General features: G+C 47.2%; 1 protein-coding gene across 2 annotated transcripts; it reads right to left on the bottom strand.

Moving 5' to 3' along the window:
* Nucleotides 1-12,692: 12,692 nt before the first annotated feature.
* On the bottom strand, nt 12,693-16,280 carry EVX1 (even-skipped homeobox 1). 2 transcript variants are annotated; one of them, XM_053991049.1, is made up of 3 exons: nt 15,793-16,280; nt 14,014-14,264; nt 12,693-13,288 (listed from the first exon to the last, which is right to left on the bottom strand). In XM_053991049.1, exons 1-3 carry the CDS (start codon nt 16,223-16,225, stop codon nt 12,758-12,760), a joined length of 1,215 nt encoding a protein of 404 aa, XP_053847024.1. In that variant the 5' UTR covers nt 16,226-16,280; the 3' UTR covers nt 12,693-12,757. The 2 variants fall into 2 exon arrangements, with proteins under 2 accessions (XP_053847024.1, XP_053847030.1); XM_053991055.1 differs by having other exon boundaries at nt 15,848-15,918.
* Between the last annotated feature and the right edge of the window lie 6,692 nt (nt 16,281-22,972).

Genomic DNA, 22,972 nt, shown 5'->3' with positions numbered 1-22,972 from the left:
AAGCATGGTATCAAACTGGATGCAGAGATAAAAATGCCACAATTGGTTATCTGTCAAGTTGCAAACAGCCAAAAAGACATTGAAGTGACCAAGATGATCATGTTAAAAAATGAGAATCAATGCACTACATAAGAAGAAATTTTGTGAAATCATCCTGTGAGTATCATCCTCTGCAACTTGTGGTAGAGGGTTAAAGACTTCGGGGATTTGAGAAGAAAGCAAGAGGGATGGCTAGATGAATATCCATACCAACTTTTTAGAGGCTCTTCCACACTTACAAGTTACAAAGATTGTTCTCAGGACTTAGCTTCTGGTCTGAAGTTGAACTTTTGCTTCAGTGGAAGAATGGAACATGTAGTAATAGGAGGGAAGTTGCATGAAGACGGTGTCTTGTTCATGGGTAAGAGGAGTGGCTGGGAATCAGATAGAACAGCAAGATGGTTTTAGTACAGCAACTCCAAGGAAGACATACAAAGAACATACAAACATGTTTCCAGTTGCAAATATGGTACAATAAACAACAAAGTTTGGATTCTTTTACAGAAGTGGTAGAGTGTATGGATAGCGCAGACAGAGAAGAGGAATGGTTTATTAGTGAGAAGATAGTCATCAGCACTAGCACCTGTTGGGAGTAGTCATGTGAGCAGTGGAAGGAAGGAGGGAATACCAACTTGGTAATTATAACGTACAACCAACTGCTCTCAAAAGCATATGGATTGATGTACTAACTAACAAAGACCAGGGAGCTGACAGGTGTGTGTCAAAAACTCCCAAATTTTAAACCCATGAATGGGATGCTTTACCTCTTAAACATTTGTCTGCAACATCTAGGCAAAAAAATAGTAACATCTGGACAAACTCAGTTCAACATATGTGCAACTTTATCTCATGCAGCTAGCAATAAACCATCACTGATAGTTTCTAAAAATCGTGGGTAAATCAACATCTTGAAAAGCATGATATCCAGCATGGAAAAAAAAATTTTTTTTTTGGATCTTGTTATGATGTATTAATTTTTAGGCTGGAAACTGGTAGGTGGCTGGAGGCCGGAAATACATTGCATATCTACATGGAGGGCAAGTTTCTGACTCCAGAACAGTCCTCAGAGTGAGTGAAATGAAGGCAAAATCTGAAATAAAAAATCACCATACAACATGCAGAGAGAACTGTATTACATAGCAATTAGTCTACATTACATGTTAAAAAACACAGGAAGTTGACAAGGGAAAATAAAGGAGTAATATGGAGTAAAAGGGGTAAAAAGCAGTAAAAATTCTAAAGTATAGCAAAACCAAAAGGAATCCTCTCAACGGTGTGGATCTAATATTAGCTGGAAGTGCAAAATCAGTGTTTTAATCTTACGTTTAAAATCAGGGTGAGGTAATTTTAACAAAAGATGAAAATAAAGCACTTTTTTAAAGATTATTAACTAAAGAAGATATTAAACAATGCCTACTGGGTTAGAGAAATAATCAGTGAATTTGGAAATTCTTTAAAAAATAAAATAAAAGAGCAATGAAACTGGCAAAATATTAATTTAATAACTTGCATTCCTCTCCCAAATATGTCAATCAACATTGTTTTCATGAAAAAATGTCTTGGCATTGCACGTCTGATTTATTTTAATGAGATTATGGGGTTAGTTTATAAATGTCCCAGCCTAGGCTTCTGTAAGGAATTTACCCCTAAACATTTTAACCTTAACATACTATGTTATCCCTACAATATCCTCAATCAGTAAGTGCCAGCAACTATTTAAAGCAAGATAAAAATGGGCTAATTGGAAGAGCACAAAAGAGTATCAGTGGTATAGACATCATCATGAAACAGGATTATGGCTAACATGATTCTGCACAGACTGGAATGTTCAGCACTACTGACTGTTGTAATCAGGTGGTCAGAAATATGTAATTGCCTAATGTTAATCAAATTTGTGCCAAAGATGCACTTGCCATATTGTGTATGTGGCACCTGCGTATCTACACAGCTACTACCATGTCCATGGAAGACTGTTCATAGAGCAGAACTATCAGATGGCCTTTATTTTATTATTAGTCCCTTTTTTTTTTCCCTCTGGTAAGTCTGTTTTTCTGGGTATCAGGTCAGTCCTGCAAGTTAGGTGCATGAATGTCACAGAGAAATTTGAGCTGACAAACAAAAACTATTCTAAATATTGCTAAATACAAAATAAGACACTTAGGAACCCAGTCCTTACATATTGAGGAACACATCCGAGAAGACAGAGGTGGAGAAAAGCAGTGTTATAGTGAAGAAATGTGTGAACGTGCAGACCTATGTCAGTGCTGCAAAACTGCATTTGAGCTACTGCAGTTATTGGTAGCTTGGACAAGAAATATTAAATAGGAATAAAAAGACAGACTGCTGATGGAACTAATTCAAAATGCCCTGATACTGTGTAGGTAGTTATGGTTTTCATGCTTTGAGAGAAGAGGCTGTAAAATTGGTGACATTGTAAGAGAAATCCTCACTCAGAGCTCAGTAACTGAAGAAAGTGCCATACACAAATTTCAGGCTTGCTTAGGTTGTCAGAGCAAAGATAGAGAGGTACTTTACTACCATATGTAAATTTATTTAATGGAAAATTCTGGATAATAAAGTACAGTATAGTAGCTGAGAAGAACAGAAGGATAAATTCCTGAACAATTTTTATTAGAAATAAAGAAACATGGAGGCTTTTTATTTTTCTGGTCTATTCTATTTGCTTTAACCAATGAATCATGGCTAACATATACTATCAAGATTCTCCATAAGCTGGTAAGTCAGGTCACATCAAGCACCTGTTTTGAGAGTCAAATATATCATATTGCACTCAGTAAAAATTAACTGGAAGAAATCCAATGGTGTGTGATGTACAGATCAAACCTTAGATTCCTCTGATTTAACCTATCGGTTTATAAAAGTTTAACAAGTCTAGGAAATAACTAAAACTAATTGTACACTTACAATAAGATGATGCAACAGCACATCTGATTTCTGCTGGTGTGCCAGATTACAGGAGACATCAAGTATCATCCCTTGCTGGAGGGGTGGTTATGACAAACTGAAATGACATGCACACAGATGCTCTAATTTACAGCCACTATTTCAAGGAAAGGCTGTTGTGAGAATTATGCTCCTGCATAAAAAAGTGATTGGGGCTATGAGGGTAGATGATTTTGCCCTTGGTGGAGTTCTATCCCAATGATATGTTGTTGCCATAGCACCATGAAGCCGTGCATTCCAGTGTAGAAATGTCACTCTAATTGCATAGCGGGGCTTTGAGAAGTTTAGTCAGACCTTGGAATATCTTCCTTTTGGCTAAAGAGTGAGGCTGTCACTGAAGACAAAGTAAACACAAAAATTGGCCTTGGCTGTAGGAATTGCTTAAGATTCTGAACACACTAAAACTTCGGGATATGGCTGATCATCACTTGCTCCAAATCTCTGGTGACTGCCCCTTTGTGGTGTTAAGTCCAGTTTGGGTTTGGCTGGGGAATGTTGATTTGGGGAATACCCTCTGGGACAGTGCCAGGGAAATCAGCACTGGGAGCCAGCACAGAGACTGCCAGCATCTCTGATTCCTGCATCTGGATCTGGAGAACCCACAGCAAACTCCCGCTAGTGAACATAGCTCTTTTTTTTTTTTTTTCCCTCTTTTTTTTTCTTTTTTTTTTTTTCCCTGTGAAACACTATCAGAAAATGGAGGTCATTATGTCCTTTATCCTGTCTTGCGCTATTATTTTACAAATGCTTGCACGCAGCCCTTGAGATACAAGTGGCAACTGGAATATAATACAAAAAATCAGTAGATGGGTCAGACACATGGATAGTGACTGACCAAATGACATCAAATGAAAGGAATCATAATTAGTGATGCTACAGCTTTTTTTTTTTTTTCTTGGAGGACCTGGTGTCACGATCTGAAGTTAGATTAGATTAAATGGGGACACAGAGATGCAGGAATAGTTGTCTCCTTACCATCAACACACAATTCAGTTGCTCAATGCTTCAGTATAGTTCTTTTGTAAAAACCTGCCTTTGTGATCCAAATGACGCACAGGCTTTCAGGTGGGAAGCTGTGACTGCCACAGCAGAGGGAGGGGGGCGTATAAGGTCATGTAGCCTCGAGCCAGAGTTAATGGGCAGTAATGCACTGCTTGGAGCTGAGAATGGCTCAGACATTTAAACTTGTCCATTTGCCTAAATCTATATCTCTGTTAAAACAGGAGCAGGTTTACATCGTCATTCAGAGCCAAACCAGCACCTGCCAACAGGCTGAGTGCTCTCCTGCCTCCAGAATACACCTCACTCCACATTTCAGGTGGCTGAAATGGGAGCATAAACATTGGCAAAGTTAGGAATTTGCCGCCCACCCGTTTATTTTCCCTCTTCTCTTTCCTGCATGATTTTTGCTTCATTTTTAGTTGTGAGAGGAGGCAAGATTGTGCTACTACACAGCTACTGTATAGTAAACCAGACCGTTTGAGTTTGGATTAAATTTTACTTCATTTATGGAAAGTGATTTTGGAACCTCCACAATAGAGAAAACTTCCATCCCTGAAGTACACAGGCTTGAGTAAATGTTATTTTTTGAATAATTGTAGGATAATTCCCAGGAGTAATTCATATTAATTGTGTGGATTTAGTAGTTGCTTTATTTGTTCTGAAACTCGTCTTTGATCCTGCACTGCAACAGAAGTAAGCAAACTTCTCCTATGTAGGCAAAAATGCATTTTGGGACAAGTTAGGACCTTCAGAATTTGCTGCCAGGCAAGCAAGACAAAGAGAATAAAATGTTTATTTAACACAAATTTAGCAAGGTGAAATCAAACTATTGAGAAAACTGGCTGACCAAACTGTTAGGGTCTTTTCTCTTGAATAAGAAATGGAGAGTACCCATCCCTGCGCAAAGTAAGGTCTCTGTAAGGAGTGAGGATGTGGGATTCTCAGGCTGTGATTTTTGGTGGCAGCGCAGAACCCACATACACACAGCTTCTGGAGACTGTACATAAAAGATGCCTCTAATGTGACCCTGTATTGCTGCTTGGGAAAAATGTGATGAAATTACAATATTTTAACACTGAAAACACAGCTTCAGAAAAGCAAGTAAAATAGTTCAGCTTACAAATATCGATCAGGGAGGCTTTCTTGTAAAAATTCTGGTGGCTTAGTTTTGAGGGGTACCCGGGTACTAGGGTACTAGGTACTAGGTACTAGGTACTAGGGTACTAGGATTGATGGCTCCCGAAACAGCCTCGAACTGCCTGCCTTCCCCAGAGACATCTCTGCTAACAGCGAGTTTGAGAAGTCAGCATCCTTTCCGTTCTGCCAAATTGATTTCCTTATTAATCAAAAAATCTCATCTTCCTCTGGCTTCAGGTGACTTTTTTTTTCTTGAAACGTTTTATGACTACCCGAAGAAAAGAAAAAAAAAAGAAAAAAACAGAAAAAAAAAAAAGGAAAAAGGAGAATAAAATAGAAGAAAACGAGAATTACTTCAAGGTGAGCTTCCAATGACTTCTTGCTCCTTTTGACGGTTCTTGTCAACTACAAACTTTCCCCCCATCTCTCTCGCTCTCTTCAAGCACCTTCTGATCTCAGAAATGTATTTTATTCATTTGATGAATGAAGCGATCAAATTTTCTTTCGACCAAGCATTTTTGGTTTAGAATAAATTGGCGAAGCGTTTTCCTCCCTCCCTGCTAGAGTGTTTGCTTTGTTTCCTCCTCCGCCAAGATAAATCTAGACCGCTGTAATGGCATCTATATATACAATTCGTGTCATTCAAATAAGACGTTTTATCAAGTGTCTTTAAATCTGCAGTCAGCCTCATTTAACCTCTAAAATTACGCTTAACAGGCGACCTTCATTAGCCAAATTGGAAGGAACGTGCGGTATGTGTTAAGCAGCGTCTTTTCCACGCTAGTGACCCCCCTCCGCAGCTGGTGGGGAGGGGGGCGTCGATCGCCGGGGCGGGATAAATGTGGGAGCAGCTACACCCCGCGTCCCTCCCTGCCTGGGCACACGGGTGTCCTTGGGCACAGAGCTTCCCGGGGAGGTTTGCAAGCAGTTAGCCCCGGGTTTGCTTGCCCATTTCCCCGCTCCTTCTCGGAGGGAGAGGGACACAGAATTCCTACCGCCCGGCCGCATTATTTATCTGGTACCTTGAGAGCGGGCAGAGCTTGCCGAGAGAGCTCTCGCTGCCTCAGCTCCCGGGTTGCCTGTCCCACAGGACACCAATTAAAGGCACTAATTGGACAGCGATACATCAAAGTCTGTCGCTGAGGCCGGCTCCTTGGAGCTCTGGGGGTCCTGTAGGCAGGCTTTTGTTTTAGGCACTGCTCCCTCCAGCTTCCCGCGTCGGGCTGCGCACCCGCACGACTGCTCTGGCCCGCTCTGCTGCCCGAAACCCTCGCGTTTCCCCAGCCCAGCAGTGCCCGTGGGTGGGTGAGCCCCGCGCTGCTCTTTCCGGTGTGGAAAAACTACACTGATGCGGGGCTCCCGGTTCACTGGGAAGACGGCTCACCTCGTGTTGACCCACCTGTGCTGACCCTTGCACACTCCCACCCATGAAACCCACCCCTCTCTGCGGTCAGACTCTCAGGGTGGTGGCTCCCAGGGGCTCTTCGGTGAGCCCCTCGTCCCCAGCAGTGACACGAGGCCGGAGGACCCGCGCTGCCCAGCGGACCTCGGAGCTCCCACCTTCAGAGTCCCTTGGACAGAAGACGTGGGGCCGGGTTCTACCCTTATCATACCCCAGGTTCTCCCTTCGCGCTGAACTCCCTGTGTGCTGGGGTAAGCCTCTTTGGGGCAGCGGGTGTTTCTCCGAGCCCGGGATCACCCCTCGAGTCTGGGCAGGAGCCTGAAAGAGCCCCAGACAGGGCTTCAATGCCAGGGGGGATGAAGGCTCCAGGTACATGGGAAGTGTTTGGAGAAAGGATGAGAAGCGGGAGGAGGCAGTTATACACCGGGACCCTGACAAACAAGTCTGGTCTCTTCCTTGCTTTCCAGCTCTTTTTCGAGAAATGAAACAATTCTCCTCGTTACAAAAGTGGTTTATTTCAACTTTTGTAGAAGCTTTATTAACCCTGAGTTATTCGGGACCTCGGGTTTTCCCTGGTGAGGCTGCTCCAAACCCGAAAGAAAGAGCCGGCGCTTCCAGGAGCGGCGCAATGATTTTTGGCCGGCTTCATCCCGAGCCAGGCGAGCACCCCGCCAGAGGGAGGCTGGTTGTGTGCAGGGCTGAGCCGTGGTATTCGCAGGGCTCGGCCTAAAGCAGGGCTGCTGGTATACATATATTTATATATCTCGATAGGATCCACTCGGAGACAGAAAATGACAGGTCTCCCCGCAGGAGAGCTTGGCATCCCCGGGCTGAGCAGCGGCGCGGTTTGCTTGTTCTTGCGTGATTAAAAGCCGCTTTTTAACGTGTCGTTTCTGCGGCCATCGCCCTCAGGAGCAAAGCATGGCCCCGCAGAGACTAGACTGGGTGGCCATGGAATGAGCGCGGGGGGTTGTGCTGAAGAGCATAGGAACCGATACAACAGGGATGGAGTTTGGTGATGGTCCCCTTTATCCCCCACCTGCAGCTCCGTTCCTTTCCTCAGGCCGGGGAGGATGTGTCGGGAGAGCGAGGAAGTGTTTGATCGTTTACTGCCCACGGAGGCATTTGTTTTTCATTTTGCAAACTCTTCTCTTTAAGTAATTGTTCCTGTTAAGAGTGTATACCTTTCACTGGGCTTCACCGCGCTATAAATAATCTCGATGAAGATGCAAGGATATGACTTTCACAAGATTGGACAATTGATTAAATCTGTGACCTGCAATTGCGAATAATCTTGGAAGGCTATTTAAACAGATGAAGGCCTAAATTGTCTTGCTTGTATCTGAATTAATTTCTCATTCATCATCATTATGGAGTGATTGGTTCTATTCAGGCTTTGCAGCCTGCTGGAACGAAACTGGATTTAAATGAGACTGTAACACAATTTAAATGCTCCCCAGATTTAACGAGGCCAATCGAGCAGCTGCAATAAACACAAATATTTTTCTAAACAGCCTTGTTTTAAATAATTACTTAATACTTTCATGTGATGTTCTTAAGTGGCAATTTCTGTCTCTGAAGTCCCAGGCACTTCTTTGCAGAGAGGGCAGCAGGGAAAATCACTTTATGTGTTTGCTCTGCGTGTATATGTGCATGAAATATACCGATTGAAATTCTTTAAAGTGAGGTTTGTAAATATTAGTGTAAACCTGCACTACATTCTTGGTCGTAGATACACACTCAGTGTAAGTGATTTTTCAAAAAATTAAAAAAAAAAAAATGGGGTGGGAACAAATGGGGAATTGGAGGCCAGAGGTTGTGATCTATTTGTTTTCTTGGTAGAAGATCTTGAACTAGCTATTTCTTCTTCCTCCTGCCTGAGAGAGAGAGAAGAAAAACTTCCTAAAACAGGGACCAGTTCCGGCGGGGATCTACCCTAACCTACCATAACCGCATCCCTGCCGCAGTACCAGCTCTCCAGAGTCAGGACAGGACATTCCCACCTTTCATAAGGAGAAGTGAGAAGATCTGAATGAAGCAGGCAAGATGTAAGGGGGTCCGGGTAGAGGGATGAAGCAAAAAGCATGTGGGGCTGGTTTCTCTCCCCCTTCACATCCACCCAGGAATCTGATGCACATAAATGAAGCCATTTGTGTTAAAGAGACTTCATCTCATCCTGACGTGGGTTTTACCCCAGGGTGACACTATTGTAAGAGGCAGGACAGCGAGCCTTGGGGTGACATATGGTGGAGGGTGCCTTCAGGGGCTAAACTCAGTAGTAAAATAAAGTATCCAGGCGAGCAGGAGAATAATAGAAAACAAAAGGATCTTTCAGATAGACAAGCCAAAAAGCCAAAGGAGCCGCATGCTTTTCTGCAGGTGCTGGCAAATGACCGAACAACCCAGCAGAAAACCTGAAATATGGAGAGACGACTTGCCAATGATTTAGGCGCTGAAGTAAAGCATAGTGCTGGGAAAGCAGATCCGATCCAGTTTAATCATACAACCTTAATAAAAACATATAGTCTGAGGCGGCAAAGTAAGCGTCAGTCTCGTTGCTATTTCACTTAATGGTACAGGAGGTGACAGATAAAACACAACAAAGATGGGCTGAGTGATTTGATAGTAAAGGACCAATTTAATGCGCGAGTTACAGCGCTGCTCCCCGGGATCGTTTAGGCTTAACCCGTTCTCTAGAGCTCATCTTCTTCCTCTTCTGGTCCTTTTTTTATTAGTAGTATTATTATTCAGTTGTTTAAAATGAGCATTATCCCAAACATATGCAGTGCAATCAGCTCGGTCACACTTACAAGAACACGCTTTAATAAGGCAATCAATCAAACGCTAACAAGGGGGGGGGGGGGGGGGGGTGGGAGGGACCGCCCTTAGAAGCTGAATTTGGCTGGCCAGGGAGCGAGCGAGCCCGATGTAGCACATGGGGTACCCCGAAGACAACTCCACTCCCGCTGGTGACAAGGGGTCAGGTGCCCATCGCCGGCTCCCCCGGGCCCTCACCCCAATTCCTCGAAGGGTCTCATCCCCGACCAGGGCAAGGCCATGGAAACCTGCCTGCTTGGTGGCAGTGGCTCGGTGCCAAAGGCAGAACCTGCTGCCGGCTGGGTGTCCTGTGTGTGCCCTCGCCGCCGTCAATGCCCCACGCGTGCCCGGAGCCAACGCCCCACGTGGGGCCGCGGACGCCACCACCGGCGGCGAAGGTGTTAACAGCATCGGCCCTACGCAGCAAATGGAAAATTTCATTATGAAGTAATGAGTAATTCCTCCCACTGAGATGTATTGTTATATCTTCCACTTCAATTTAGGAGCACAGCGGCTCAATTACCTAGAAAATACAGTCAATTAAAGGCTGCTGATTGGACACGAGGACGGATCATCGATCTTGTACTTTCCAATATCGCTCTAGACACCTCATTTTCCCTCCCCTATTAACTGAAAATACTCTTGGCATTACCGCGACCCGCAGCCTATTTACCTGTCGCAGGCAATCTCTGCCCTGTGACCGAGCCGCGGAGAAATTCACAGCTACCCTTTGCCGCGCCATCCTCCGAGAGTGGGCGATCGGGCGGGCGACTCTGGAGCCGCGGGGAGAGCGGGGACCGCGCCGGCTGCGGGCACTGCCTCTCCCTGCCTCCCCGCTCCCCGTTTGCTAAGAGGGGATGTCTCACTCACGGATGGAAGTGGCAATCAGAGGCTTAAATGTTCTTTTTCTCTCACACGCACCTAGATACATAAAATATACGTATTTGTGCACCAGCCGATGGCATTTTCTGAACTGGTCGTTTTGCAAGAACAAACTGCTGCCGCGATCGCAGCAGCAGCCTCGGCCGGATCTTGGCCTGCACTCTTCGGCCCAGCAGGTGCCTTTACCTGGCCGAGGATTGCGGGGTCGTGGACTATGTAAGAGACCCCGTTTTTGGTGGATAGCGGTCATCTGCCGTCCTACCCCTCCCCCGACCTCTTCAGCGCTCCCTTCTTCCCGGAGCTGCTGGGGGAGTGATATCAAGCGCTGGCTCCGCAGCTCCTATTTTATCGGACTGGTTCTTCTGTCTGATAAAAGACTAAGTAAAAGAGGGGGAAAGACATGCAAAGCTTGCAAAGGGATGTTGTTCGGCTCTGCCCTTGGACGCTGTTTATAATTGTTATTTCCGGGGGGTGGGGTGGGGGGAGAGGAAGAATCTATTTGTGAGTGTGTGAGTGTCCAAAAAGGGCCATTGCTTTCCATGTCCATGAGGAAATCTCATTTATAAAGGGTGGAATAATCTGGCGTTAATGATTTAAAGATTGTGACTTTGGATGGGGTTTTTAAAAGCTGTAATAAGCAATATTTTTTATTGGAAAAAAAATATGTCCTGGCACGCCCATGTCTCTTCCCTGCTCTCCATCCGCTATAGGGAAACGCTGCTATGCACTCCCTCTCCGAAAGACAAAAAGTCTCCGGTGTGGCAATAAACCAGAGGCTTCTGAGCAATTTAGTACAAAGTAGATACAGAGGTGTCAACAAGTCTTTGTTCTGTCCAGCATTTATTTTCCTGCTTGTTGAACTGTAACTATTAGAAACTGCACGGTGAAATTCGTCTTAAGCAACATCTTGACCTTTTTTTTTCTAACAAGCACGAGAACAATATGGGTGAGAGGTTGTTAAAACGCGTCGTTATTATCGGTTTTGGTGTTGTTATTTTTGTTGCTATTAAGTTTTATTCCGACATGGTAACAAATTATGGCAGTGTATTTTTTGGGCCATTTTAAAACAGAATGAAATAAATAATGTCGGTTTTGAAAGAAATCACTACCCAGCTCCGTGCCCGTGTTTTTTTTAAATTTAGGGTTACAGAAATCCAAGCAAAAGCAATTATACTACCTTCTTTCGAAATACTTTCTGGATAGGAGACGGGTGGGTGACTTTGTGAAAGAAATACTCTTTAAGAAGGAAGAGTGATCAGTGTGAAGGACACACACAAATGCAAAGATCAGGGATGAAGAAAGAAACACAAACCGACAAATGTAATAATTACTTAAAAAATAAAATTTAAAAATTAATAAAGAGAAGACACAGCAAGGAAAAGGCAATGAGAGAACTGAAGGCTGAAGTACAAAGGAAGGGAAATAGCCTTTGCTCCAATTTACAGACTGGTGCTTGTCTGAAGGAGTTGTGCTCCCTGTCACCTCTAATCTCTTCCCTTGGCGGCTTGTTAGCGTTTGGCACGGGGTCTTTGCTCTCAGAGCATTGTACATTCGATATTCAAAAACCCTCTTTACATATACATCACTTGCTAATTTCGTCAGTGTGTGCACATTTCAGCGACTGGTAATAGGACATTGTTATTTAAAGGACAAATAGCTCTGACCCATAAAGAGGCAGGAGCTCATATTTTTCCCCTGCCAGTTCCAGTCTGCCTCTTAAAAATAAAAGTTGGAATGAAAGAGGAAATGAAATGCTGGATTTCTGTTCACAACGAAGAACGAGACAAGGGAGGGTAAAGAAAGCAATTAAACGACGAAAGTAATGTACAGAATGACAGGTTTTCTTTATGGTAAAGCATTGTTATTTTCCATAGAGACAACTGGATAATACTGCCGAGTTGCAAACCGGAAACCTTTTGGGGTTTATTTTTGTTGTTTGCATGTTGTTTTTATTTTCTGAACACTGAGGGATTACATCTTTGCTTTCTTCATGCGCACAAGCCATTTCGTTATCAAGATAGTGTTTCTTTCAAGTATTTCAGATTTTCCTTCTCCGTCTCATAGGTTTGTGCATAAGGTTTGTTGTGATCCGCAGAACCCCCAGCCCTTGGGAATAAGTCTGTCCACGGAAAAGAAAGTCCCAGCACATTTCTATAGGTAGCTGGCTGGACCATATTTCATTCGAGTTGATTTTCTTCCTCCTTCGTGCCTAAATTTCTTCTCAGAGATAAATCGCTAGTAATTTCTTTCCTTCTTTCTTTTACTTTCCCCCCTTGGAATGTAAATCCTTTTAAGACTGAGCTATTTTTAGTCTCTTTTCTTCTTTTTTTTTCTTTTTTTTTTTCTTTTTTTTTTCTTTTTTCTTTTTTTTTTTTTTTTTTTTTGGTTGTTTCTTTTCTGTGGGTGTTCGCGGCTGAGGAGAGAACACGATTAAATAAACATGGGCTGTAGGTACATTAACTCGAAGAGAAGTCCGAGAAAGGGATGAGTATTTAATGACCCTGAGACAAAGGTTTATCTCGTTAAAGGTACTTCTTCTCTCTGGTCCATGGAAACTGAGGTGGCTTTGCTCAGCACAGAGGGCGTGAAAGTGAGAAAGGAGTCAGTCCTGGTTGTGGCCGAACAGGTAAAGTCTGATCCGGAGGGTCTCTGCGCCAGCCCGTTGGACTGGCCGCTGTGGCATGCCAGGCAGGAGCAGGGGTTGCCCCCGGCGCTGCTGAGTCCATGAGTTGGGGCAGGGTAGAGAGAGGGATGTCTGAAGGCGCACAGCAGTTCTGGTCTCGGGTACGGGTGGGACAGGACCCTGAAGGTGTCCAGAGGCCTCAGGGGGGTACTGAAGGGGGTGGCGGCAGAGGCCGATGTGGCGCCGATGCCCATGTGGGAGTAGTAGGGCAGGGGCAGGTGGGACGGGAATGGATACGGCAGGTTCCCGGTGGCTGCCGCGTGGCTCATCATGTACGTATAAAACGCCGGGTCGGCCGGATGAGGCCAGGTCATGGCCAGACGCTGCCGCTTGTCCTTCATCCTGCGGTTCTGGAACCAAACCTGCGGACAGAGGAGAGGCGAGAGCCGTCACCCGCCGCCGCCGCTCTCCGCCTGGCCGCCGGCCCCGGCCCTACTCCCAGGGCGGTGCGGCGGACGTGGGTCTGCCGGAGAGTGGAGACCGGCGCCAGCTTTCCCTCCTAGAGGGACTTGTCATCACGTACAGAGGGATCAGTTAAGCCCCTATAAAAATCCACAGGGAGACACAGAGGAACAGCCCTTTCAGAGTGCTTGTTTTCCTTTTTGCTTGTTAGGGCTTGTCCTGCTGCCCCTCACCCCCAGTCCCTGGGTCCGGGCCAGCCGGGCAGCTCTGCCTCATTGCTGCCCTTTCGCATCCAGAACTACCTGGGATTGTTGCTATGGGGTTTATTTTCATGTGCAAATGTTTTGGAAAAGGCAAAGCAAAGCGAGATCGAAACAAGATCTGCTACTGGCTTTCTCTTCCCTCCCCCAAGAGCTGAGCAAAATTTGGACTGAACCGAAGGGAGGATTAAAAATAATCTGCTAGGGAGAGGGCAGATTAGCGGCGCTGGCCGGGATGGCTCCGGGAGCCGTGTCCCGTCTCCCGCATTGCTGCAGGGTGCGGGCAGGGCCAGGAAAGGGGCGGGAGGCGGGGGGAGCTGAGAGGGAGGGTTATGCTGGCGAAGTGCTTTCCCGAGTTTTGCAAGGAAGTTTGGCCATACAGATTTATATCGTGCTAATTGGAAACATGTCCGAGCTGCGTGTACCTTGATGGTGGTTTCTGGCAGATTTAGAGCAGCCGCCAGCTCGCATCTCCGGGGCCTGGACACGTAATTCTCCCGGTAAAACTCCTTCTCCAGCCGGGCGATCTGCTCGCGGGTGAAGGCGGTGCGGTAGCGGCGCATCTGGTCGCTGGCGCTGCAGGCCAGCGAGCCCTGGGAGCCGCCGCTGCCTCCGCTGCCCTTGGGGTGATCCCCCCCGCCGCTGGGGCTGCCGGCCAACGCCTCGGAGCACGGCCCTGTGTGGGGAGCCCGGAGCAACGACACACGCTCGGAGGCGGGCGGGCACGGAGGGATGCTCGCCGTCCACCTCCCCAGCAAACCCACTTCAGCCTCCCATTCCACCCCATTTCGAGTTTCCATACCCGGCTCGGTGTACTGAGGGTATTGGGGTACTGACATTCAAGAAGGACCGGGGAAGAAGGCAGTGAGAAAGGGGATGAAACACCGCCTAAGGGTTTGAGAGGGGCTTATTCATTCTGGCTGGGAGGTTACCTGTCCCCCGTCCTCCCCTACGCACACCCCCCGCAATGGCGGTGTCTGCTCGCTGAGCCTCCCACTGGCTTCACGCACCGGGAAACCGGAGCGCCGCAGCATCCCCCGACCCTGAGTGTCTGGAAAAGGCAGGTGTGCCCGCCATCCATGCAGCACGGCCCCGCTGCTCCTTCCTCCAGGCCAGCAAGGACCCAGGAGTGGAGCAGCCAGCAGACAGGGGTTGATCTCTCTACGGGGAAGGTGAGGCCTTAGGGATCTCGGCTCAGCCTCCAAAGAGCAGAATGGGGTATTTTCAACGAGCCTCTAAGGGACGAGGGAGGACAGACAGCACTCTCTACGCTTCCCGGCTTCTTGAAGTGATTGAGGAATGGGGAGGGAGGAGAAGTGGGTTGTTGTCAGGGTAGGGACGTCTTTGCCGGGCTGGGAAGGTGGGAATAGGGAGTGGGGAGTGGGGGCAGGGGGAAAAGGGGCCTGTCCGCTGCCTTTGCTTTCAAATGCAACTCTCCCTCATTGTGCCCGAGACCAAAGGCAATTAATTCATTGGGACCATTTCCGAGCTGGCGCCACCGAGACATAGAAGTGACAAGGTAATTTGGACCTCTCCTTTTTTTTTTTCCCTCTTTTTTTTTTTTTTTTTTTTTTTTTTTTTTTTTTTTTTTTAACCCAACGTGCAAACAAGGCCCTCGCTACCGCACTTGGGACTGGCATGAGTCGGCGAGAGATTTTACAGTCTTTATGGGCGCTTCCGCACTCGCCCGGGCACATTTCACCCTGCAAAACCACAAACAGCTCTTGGCCAGAAAACCCGTTTGATCTTACCCACACGCACACACAGACAAAAAAAAAAACCGCCAGTGTGGAGGATCGTAAGGGATTTCCTGAAGTATGCACTGTCTAGGCGATGGGGAAGAATAAAAATAAAATAGACCAGATTGAAGAGGAGAATGCGTGGTTGTCTTGGCCAAAAAGATCCTACGGGACAAGCTGCAAACCTGACGCATCCACGATGGGAAGCCTGGCTCCCCTCCAGGGACGCGGGGGCTGCCCGGTGTCGTGTCCTCTGACTCTCAAACAAGTCTCCCGGTGGCAGGGAGGTGAGCAATCAGTCAGGAAAGAGATCACACACGCGCAGACACACACACACCCGATTTCGTTGCCCCTCGCTCAGCTGGCGAGGGGAAAATCCCCTCCGGCAGCCCCCCCGCCCCACCAGTGCTGCCACCCAGCCCCAGAGCGGACGTGGGGCTGGAGGCATGGGAAGGAGATGGGTACCTTTGCTGTGCTGGTACTCGGCGCTCCCCGTGGCGCAGTCCGGGGTGCAGCTCACCTCGATTTCCTCATAGAAATCCGACTCGGTGTCCGAGCTGCTCTGCTGCCCTTTGCTGGAGGGGAGTTCCGGGACGGGGGGCTGCTGTCCGGCCGAAAGCAGTGCTGCCGCCGCCGAGCGGCTCTCCGCCACCGTCCCTGTCCCTGGCAGCACCTCCACCTCCTCTTCGTCTTCTCCTCCGCCACCTCCTCCTCCTCCTCTCTCCCGGGACGACAAGGGGCCAGGTCTGGGGCTGATGCAGTTCCGATGGATCATCTTCTCCTGCGGCTCCGCAGCGGGGCTCCCCACTGCTTCGGACAAATTAGGCACCCTCTTGCCAACTAGAGCGCCAAGAGTAGTCCCCTCCAGAAACATCACCATCTCCTTCCTGGTTTCCATTGTGGCTTTGCTTAAGGGAGGGGAGAAAAAAAATCCAGATCTCTTCCCCCCCTCCCTCCTACTCCCGCCCCAGCCTTGTACAAACCCAGCAACCCTCTTCTGCCAATGCAGAGGAACCAGCGGTGAGATAAGGTGACCTTGTGATGCGAGCGCTACACTATGCTGTGCTGCTCTGGGAGGGATCACCATTGCCCTCTTCTTTCTAAGCTGTCATCCTCAATGGTGCAGTCGTCACTACAGTACCACCGGTGACGCCACACATTGATTGCCAGTGGATAAATAGAAACGTCTGCCATTGGGAAGATGAAAGGAAGAGCCGGAGCGAATGGGCTAAATGCGTGATGCACCAGGTGTAGGAGCCCGAGATGGAGAGGGAAGTGTGAAAAAGAGATGCATATGGAGCTGCAAAGATGTTGTAACATGCGGAGAGAGTTCCGCGGGGGGAAGCCTTGCCTGACAATTAAATAGCCCTTTGACTGCTTTAAGCCACAACCTTGATGTAGAATTGAGGCGACGATCCTTAGCTGCATCCTGGAAGTGAGAAGATACTTACTCAAGCCTCTTCCCTGGATGCATTATTTATTGCTGGCAATCAGCTTCCGCCTAACTGCATATATAAGGCTTCTAGGAATCCTTTGCAAACTTGAGGATAAAGAAATGCGCTGCTGACATTTGAATGTAAAAATAGCTTTGATTTCTTGCTCTGGGTCAATATCGGTTCCTATCGGTATAATTGTCATCGCTTTCTGTTTACTGAGATTAAAATGTTAGTTTACCATTTGGAAATGCGGTTATATATTTATTGGTTTTTACATATGAAAAGATACAACTACTTCGCTTGTAACTGTAGTTATTCTGGCTATCTGCCGTTTATCGTTTGTTCTTATTTTTTTCCTTTGCTTTTCCCATTTTTCCATGATTCTTGCGCTTTTATGAGGGTTTTATGTCTCCTTTCCTTTCTCCTTTTTAACTAATTGTTTTGCACAAATTATTATCTACTTTCGGGGCAGTGGGGAGGGGGAGAGGGGATGGAAGAAGAAGGTCTGCCAAGAGTAATTCAGGCTCAGAAAAATGCAAGTTATCAAGGCCAGAGCTTATGCTAGCTAGCAGATGTTGTTGAAACAGACATGACAAGGGCAACAATTTGGACAGCACTTGTCTGAAAATAAGGGACCCTGTACCATAAATACAGTGGCACGTGTAATCTTTTTGGCGTATTATGATATTTCTAATTAATGCGGTAAGGATCTCATCTTTAGTTAGCATTGCCTCACATGTGTAATGTCAAGTCATTTTTCACCATCTGTCGTAACTAGGTTGTTCTAATTTTTTTTTTTTTTCCCTCGGAGTGTTATTGGCTAGTCAGGATACAGAAAACATTCAACCAATTACAATCCCAACCCGGTAAGGAATTTACTGGCATATCTGAGGTGACGTCGCTCCGGTGGGGAACAGGCAGCGCAATAGGAAACCTGCTGTGATTTTCCGTCTAGTCCTGCGAGCAGGATGCAGAGAGACAAACAAACAAGCAAGCAAACAAGATTCCCGGTCTGCTGAATGCATGGATTAAGGAGTGGTCTTAGCAATAAGCATACTCTTTCCAGGGTGATAAACCACGAGTTTTTACAGGGCTGTGGTCACCATTCTCCCTTTGTCCCTGTATATACACGCACGTATTTTTCCATGCAAATGCACATCATGCACATAACACTCTGGACTGCGCTGCTTTCCATCACACTTTGTGAACTGTGCACTGCTCCAAAGCTTGAAAAATTATGGAAAACTCACAGATAAATTCCCTTTCCTTTCCGTCCCCTGCCAGCCTCTAGACCGACGTGTGCCCTGTGAGGACCTGCCGCCCATCCCTGCCGCAGCCGGGCTCGGCTCTGCGGGCTGTGTGAGCGTGGAGTCGGGGAAGCAGGACCAGGTCCTGGTGGGTGGAAGGATGGATAGATGGATGGATGGATGGATGGATGGATGGATGGATGGATGGATGGATGGGTAAGGCAGTCCGTCAATCCGTCTTCGGTACTGAACAGAGCAGAAGGGCAGCGCTGTACCCGCTGAGCAGAGCGGTGCGGACCGGAGCTGTGGGGCAAGGCCAGACGAGGCGAGGCGGGGGTGCTCGGGCAGCGCTCTTTCCGTGTCGTGCCGGTGTCGCTTCCCACGGCTGGTGGCGTCGTTTTTGCGCTTTGTTGGGGTAAGCAGGGGATCTGTGCTCGTGTTCTCGGCACCTCTGGGGGGAATGTGAAGGTTCAGCCTCCCCCTGGGCCCACAGTAGCCCCAGCTTCCCGAGAAAGCTCACTTCCAGCCTCCTTCCTAGAGCTCGGCCAAGCAGCCCTGTGGGAAGAAACTGGCTGGTGTCTGTGGCGGACAGAGAGGATTTCCGCATCACAACGAGTTTGGTGGTAGTAAGAAGAGGGATGTTCATGTCTGTTTCTAAATAAGACAGGAGCTTTCTAAATAAATCAGGAGCTGAATTCTAAGTGCAAGGGAGCTCTCCCAGAATGGGTGATGGAAGCGACTGTGGGGAAGTTAATGGGAAATCCTCTCTCTGCCAGACCGGAGCCCTAGGGATGATTCCTGTGGATTATGCTGGCCGATCCCCAGGAATTTTATCATCTTCGTTTACGAGTCACCGCTGCCTCCTTCCTCACCCCATTCTTAATGCGTTCCCACCAAGAAGCCACCCGTCTTGTACCCCGAGTCGGAGGTTTTGTTGAGCCCGACACGATGGTCATTGCTACGGAAGGCTTGACACAGCCCGCAGCAGCACAGGCTGTGGAACAGCCCCGCACGGACAGACGGACGCCCCCCCCCGCCCCCATGCTTTAATTTGCCACGGGTAAACACAGAGAGTTAAAGGCCCGAGTGGAATCTAAGAACGGGAAAAAAAAAACTTTAAAAAAAAAAAAAGCCTAAAAAAAACCACACACACGAAAAAAAACTTTAAAAAAAAAAAAGTACTGGAAGTTTTGGGGTCACTTTAGATTGGATTAGTTAAGGCTTCTTAAAACGTCTATTTTTCCATCCCCCAGGAAAAGTACCGCCGCAAGAGCCCCCCGCACATCAACGAGCCGGTGATGCGGCATGGTGGAGCGAGGAGCCCCGTCCCACTCTCTGCCGCCGCGGAGTTTTGCCTCACCGGGAATGCAGGGTTCGCACTGCCTTCTGTCTAGTGTTTCTCTCAGATCTGTCATGCTCGATTTGGAAGGATACTCCCTCATTTGGGATTAATTTCCAGGCAGATTGGAAAGTGTATCCCTATGGGTGTGGGTGGGTTTTTTTCCTGCATGCTTCAGACCGAGATTTAAAACCTACTCTCTCTTGCTCGCTAGGTCACAGCCAGGTTGCCATAAACATGCCCAAAACTTTTCAAACGTATTTATTTCTCCATGTTTGCAGCTTTCCTTGATGATATACGTCCAAGGCGGGATCAGGACACCGAATCTCGTCTTAATGCTGTCTGAAATGTAGTCCCGTATACAAAAAAAAAAAAAAAACGAAACAACGCGCACACCCTTCCCAAAACGAGGAAGTAATAGGGGAACATTCAAACATTGCGAGAGTGATATGCTAATAAATCAGGCATTTTCCTTGAAAGTGCTAAGCCTTCAGAAGGAAAGGCGCATGACACCCTCCTTTCCCGCGGTATATTTATTTTTCTTAGCTGGTCAACAGGGTGTCAATAACTTTTGACCGATACTATCCAGTTAGGACTGGGAACCCACGATCAGTTTCTCTAAAAAAAACCCTAAAGTCTTGTCGTCTTTTAAAAAGGAAGAACGATTTAGTGCCACAAAAAGTGATACCTACTTCAAATGGGTGACCAAACCAGAAAACCTATTTTTAAATATTTAATGGGTAGTGTTAACAATAATGGCGTAATTATCACTGTTTTATTAAGGCTATTTTTTACGACATGATTAGAGGTGGAAGCTTTGGACAGAAGAGAATAATAGGCGCATTATTCTTGTGTGTAAAGACAAGCTGGTACAATGACAGCACGTAACATGTAAGTGGCGTTGAGGAGAGAGAGGACAGAGCCGTGAGTGGGATGTGCCTAGGAAAGCATATAATGGTATTTACAGGATCCGATCCAGGGCACATTTCTTGCTCCCTGTAGCTCTGGATGCCGGATCCCGGCATCCCTCTGAGGAGGGCATCTGTCTGTTCTGGATGGATTCTTTTGGGGTTTTGTTTTTAACTGTTGGCTGTCTGAAGCAATGCCTCATTGTCACCGGATAAGGTTCTGGAGATATTTACTTTGTTAGACCAAAACCTAGGGGAAGCGGGCCGGGGGGGGGGGGGGGGGGGGGGGCGCGGGAGGAGGGGGTGGAAAGTGCACGATTCCCTCTCATAGGACATTCAGGACAAATTTGACCGTGGAAACTAAATCTGCTGCTTTACTGATGACAGTGAGTAAATCGTGAGGAATTTTGGCTTTCGATTTCAATTCCTATCTGTCCCAGACTCGTCGAGAGACATAAAACTGCGGCAATCTTTTAATGTTAGAATGATCAGTAGAAACATGATCTGCATGGCAAACTCCCTGATTTGAAAACAAAATGGTATTTATGGAGTGAATTTAATTCGGAGGAAGGCACAGGTAAATGAAAATCGACAGTATTTCAGTGGTTCTCGCGACCAGACTTTTTTTCCTTTAAGATTTAATTTAATGAGAACTATGCTAGCAGCCCTTCGTGCTGTGCATTTTCGCGATTTCCCCACCGCGTGTGACGGCATCGCCTGAGACATGGTGCACCGAAGCATCTCTTACAGAAACACTGAGGAGTTTCAGGGGGTGCTCAAAGGAAGAGCCGTAAGGGGGGGGGGGGGGGATATGGCATTATCAGAGAAAACCGCAGGAATGCCAGAGGCGATCACACATTTTTTCACCACATTTAATATTTTGGTGTCCTGCTTTATTAAAACAAACTGGAGGCCCAGAAGGGGCCGAGAGGAGCGGTGCTGCCTGCCGGGATGCCGCCCCGCAGTCTGCCCGCCCTCCCGTCAGGGCGCCGGTATCAGCCCTGGCCCCACCGCCGGCTACACGCCGGGACACTCAGCTATTTCTCCCTTTGTCGCCCCCAGGTAGGCGGTAATGTCGCGTAGAGACGGTCTCCGGGCCCTTCCCAGAAGGAAATGGTTGAAACGAGGGGCGTTTGCAGTACACTGTGTCTGCTGTAAGCAAGCGGCGCACGGCCAGAACCAGGGTCTCTCTGCGCCCTCCTGCAGCCCTGTCGATTTCCAGCGTTAGGCCTAGTTCTGCTCCAGATAGGTCAAACCCTGGTATTTTTACTGTGATGAAGATATTTTTATATGGAGCCTCATGAACAAGAGCAGAGAGGGGCACAGGTGTGGTTCAGAGCATTGGAGACTGAGGCTAAGAAGTGGAAACTCTGCCTAAGAGAAAATGGTTGAAAAAGTCCTAGCTCATATACTGGATCTTGGGGACCCTTTTCATCCCTGGGGAGGGTGTGAGAAATCCCTAAGGAAAGTTCCTTTGGAGATAAGGGTGTCCAAGGGGTACAGGATCTGCTGGGACCTCTCACCACTAGGGAAATGCAAGAAGTGGGCATCTTACTCCAGAGACCAACAGTGTGTCTCTTGTAATGAAAGGGTGATTTCCTCTTAGATTTGAAAAGGAGCAGATTTGACCCCATGGGAACAGACATGTTGCTTCTTGTTTTCTCTTTACACACGTCGTGAGACTCTGTTTAGAATGACAAGGAACAGAAAGCTGTATACAAGACAAACAAATGAAAAGGAGGAAAAGAAGAACAAAAAAAATAAAGGGAAGGAATGGGAAGGGAACATAAAGAGAAGGGAAAGGGAAAGGGGGAAGAGGCAGGGGCAGGGGAAGGGGGAAGGAAATTCCTTTTTTTAGGAAACCCCAGCCACACAGAACAGGCATCTCAATGGAAATTCTCACACTCCTCACTGAATCTGAGTGTCCTAAAAAACAGCAATTGCACAGATGCAAGACGCAGGTTCAATTACAGGACATCACTGTCTCATTCAAACTCTCCCCAAAAGAAACACATATAAAACCTCAAATAGAGGAATGGAAGGCATGCTGAATGAAAATTTTATATATTTTTAACTATGGAGTGGAATGTTAACCCCTTAACTTCCAGTCCCACTTTCAAACATTTTCATCTACAGCTAGCCAAGCTGAGATGGCATCATCTTTTCTCACGGTGCATCCTTAACAGCAGGTTTGGCCGCCTAGTTTATTTTTGGCTTGTACCTCTGTGCATGGCCCCCAGGATAAGGATGTGAATCCACAGGCTGGATTTGTTCCACAGAAACAACATCTCCACCCTGACTCTGAGAAGCAGCCAAGTGCTTCAGCACCACTACCTGACAGAAATGCCCAGGTTTGCACTCTGGGTACTGGATCCCCAGTGCCTGACCATTTCTGTCTGTCCCCCATCTGTGAAATCCATGATCCCCTGGAAGAGGACAGAGACAAGGTGAGCATGGAGCAGCAGGCAATGTGCACTGAGCAAAGCCAGTGACCTCCATGAGCTGTGCTGATGGGGATCCTTCTCCTTTGGCCTGTTGTTCCTGTCTGTGCTTTCAAAGCACAACTCTGGGCACACCATGTGTGTCATGTGAGATAGCAATCAGGGCAAAAGCAGAGATGTAGAAAACTCTCACAGGAAGTCATAGGCTTCTGCCAGAGAGTTCATCCCAGGAACATGTAGGAAATTCTGAGTTTGTCTAAAAAACTTATACCAA

This window comes from Vidua macroura, chromosome 1 (genome assembly GCF_024509145.1).
Source record: "Vidua macroura isolate BioBank_ID:100142 chromosome 1, ASM2450914v1, whole genome shotgun sequence".
Classification (NCBI taxonomy): Eukaryota; Metazoa; Chordata; class Aves; order Passeriformes; family Viduidae; genus Vidua; species Vidua macroura.
Note: the sequence above shows the minus strand (reverse complement) of the source record. Positions and strands in the feature narration are given on the sequence as shown.